Here is a 2,891-nt window from a genome sequence, read left to right as displayed (position 1 = left end):
GTAGCTTAAAAGCCCTATAGCCACTTGTGTTCCAGAGATTTTTTTTATTATTATTTTTATTTTATTCTGTTTATCCGAAGCTATTAACATGGATCCAGAACAGATTTTCAAATGGTGTAAAGACAAATGTGTTGATGCAAGGAAAGCATTTGTGCTTAGTAAAGTTTCTCTTGATGTTACTGATGAGACTATGTATAGGGTACTGGATGAGGCTGAAGTTTTCGGTCCCTGTAAAATAAGAGGACGATGTGTAGAACACTCCAATAAAAGCCAGTCAGTTTTAGTTGAAACTGTTAATGACATGACTAAGACTGACATACCTGAACAGTTACTAGCTGGAGATGAGTTTGGACCTTGGATAGTGAATGTTACTGAAACCCAGATTGTTCCTGTAACTGATAAAGGAGACTTCCAGTCCAAGTTGCTGTTATTCTTAGCAAATGAAGGGAAGACACTAGCTGATGTCACTGGCTTACTTACCTCTGCTTCTGCCCCACCCAGCTCTTTACCCACTGCTACACCCACCAATCCAGACCTGAATGCAACTCTGGTGAATGCCATCTCCTCACTAGTTGAAAAGTGTCAAGCCACGTCTGGCGATGGACCAGCCTATCGCAAGCTACGCATGTTCTCAGGTATGAAACCCACTCCACATGGAGAAGAGGAGTATGACGCTTGGGCGGAACAGACCACTCACATGTTGGACGAATGGCAGTGTTCTGATGTTGTCAAAAGACAGAGAGTAGCTGAGTGTCTTAAAGGGCCAGCAGCAGATATTGTCAGAGGTTTGAGAGTCACTAATCCCCAGGCCACTGCCAATGACTACCTTAAAGTCCTCGAAGCAGCTTTTGGAACCACAGACAGTGCAGCTGATCTCATGGTGAGGTTTCGTAATACTTTCCAGCAAGAAAGTGAGAAATTATCAGCTTACTTACTCAGATTAGACAAGCTATTGCATGCAGTCCATCGTAAAGGTGGAATTGAAGTGATTGACATGAACCGAACACGCATTGATCAAGTTGCTAGAGGCTCTCTGCCTCATGACCTCGTAGCCCTTCGCATAAGACTGACTTACAAACTCAAGCCTCCTCCCAGCTTTACTGAGTTGCTTCGGGATGTAAGAGAAGAAGAGGAGATGATTCTAGAAAGACCGAATGCAAAGAAGGTCACGTCTTTAGCTACTGGTAGACGAGCCGAGTGTGCTACAGCCTCAGTTGTACATGTACTGCCAGAGCCTGCGCCAGTCCCTGACGTAGCAGAGAAAGATCCTGCAATAGAGAATCTAAGAAAAGAATTTCAAGGTCTCAAGACTGATGTTGCACGTCTCCTTTCTGCCTCTGTGACTGCATCAGCCAGTGTGGCAGAGCACGTAGACCAGAACCCTAGCCAGAAAGCTACTGGAAACTCATATGCACGTGTGAAGGAGAGGGTTCCCAAACCTCAGTATCGTGTTGATGTCTTTTGCTACAAATGTGGTGAAGATGGTCATTTCCAGCGGGAGTGTCAAAATCCAGAAAATCTCAGAAAAGTGAACAAGCGCCTTTTGAAAATGAAACCGCCGACGGGAAACTTTCCAGGGGCTCGGTAGAGGAACGGCCTGATGCTCCGGATAGAATACGTTCCACAAGATGTGACACGCTACCAGAAAAGAAGGCTAACTTGCCAGAAGGTTTAGTAGGACCTAGCTCTATTGTCTCAGTACAAATTGAGGGCATTTACGCCAAAGCTTTACTTGATAGCGGGTCTCAAGTTACCTTACTGTATCGCTCCTTTTATGACAAATATCTGAAGCACCTGCCTTTGACCCCTATTGAGTGCCTTGAGATCTGGGGCCTCAGCGCAAAGGAGTATCCATATAATGGTTATATGTGCTTGAAGCTTGAGTTTACTGGAGATGTAGTTGGAGTAGCTGAGACTGTAGAAACACTTGTGCTTGTGTGTCCAGATCCGGTCATGACAGGGGATGTTTCCCTTGTGGTCGGCACAAACACCTCAATAGTTCGAAGACTGTTCCATTCATGCAAAACACATGGAGGAGACAATTTTCTCAGCACCCTGTCTGTTCATCCAGTAATAAAAGTTGCTTATGAAAAGTTTCAGGAAACTTCTGACGACACAGCTGAAACAAAAAGAGGAACAGTCTGGTTTACACGAGACAAGCCTTTCACTCTGCCACCTGGCGGCGTTGCTACGGTTGTTGGTATTCCAAAGTTTCCTGGTGGTCTCTCTTGCCAAGCTGTCCTTATAGACCATCCAGAGGTAGATTGTTTTCCTGAAGAGCTACTGGTCATGCCGGTGGTTGAAAAGTCCACTGCTGTTCACTGTCGTCGCATCACAGTCACTGTAAGAAATGTGTCCAGTCATAATGTGACATTAAAACGTGGAATTCCAATTGCTCATCTATTCCCTGTAGATGTAATAAATACAGTCAGTGAAAAGGAGGGCCCTAAGCTGCTCACACCTCAATTGTCCCCGTCTTCTTTCAACTTTGGTGACTCTCCTGTGCCTCCTGAGTGGAAGGAGCGACTTTGTCAAAAGATGATGGAGAGAAAAGAGGTTTTCTCCTGCAGTGAGTTTGATGTGGGTTGTGCAAAGAGCACACAACACACCATTCGAGTGACAGATGATCGACCTTTCAGAGAACGTTCTAGACGTTTACCACCGGGTGATTTGGAGGACGTGAGGAAGCATCTGAATGATCTCAAAGAGGCCGGAATCATTTCAGAATCCAGAAGCCCATATGCTTCCCCAATAGTTGTGGTTCGCAAGAAAAATGGCACTATACGAATGTGTGTGGACTATAGAACGTTAAACAGGATAACGATTACGGACCAGTATACAGTCCCTCGTGTGGAAGATGCTTTGTCCTGCCTGGGTGGTAGCCAGTGGTT

The 2,891-nt window shown here is 45.2% G+C and overlaps 1 protein-coding gene across 1 annotated transcript; it reads left to right on the top strand.

Annotated features, from left to right (window-relative positions):
- Window positions 1-301: 301 nt before the first annotated feature.
- On the top strand, window positions 302-1,588 carry LOC308706015 (paraneoplastic antigen Ma1 homolog; the record flags this gene model as incomplete). The annotated part of the gene is made up of 1 exon (XM_081391391.1): window positions 302-1,588. The coding sequence occupies one exon, from the start codon at window positions 302-304 to the stop codon at window positions 1,586-1,588; it is 1,287 nt and encodes a 428-aa protein (XP_081247517.1).
- Window positions 1,589-2,891: the final 1,303 nt, after the last annotated feature.

The sequence above is a fragment of the Scardinius erythrophthalmus genome (genome assembly GCF_964197995.2).
Source record: "Scardinius erythrophthalmus genome assembly, chromosome: 2".
Lineage (NCBI taxonomy): Eukaryota > Metazoa > Chordata > Actinopteri > Cypriniformes > Leuciscidae > Scardinius > Scardinius erythrophthalmus.
The sequence above is the reverse complement of the archived record's forward strand: the minus strand, read 5'-3'. Positions and strand labels throughout refer to the sequence as shown.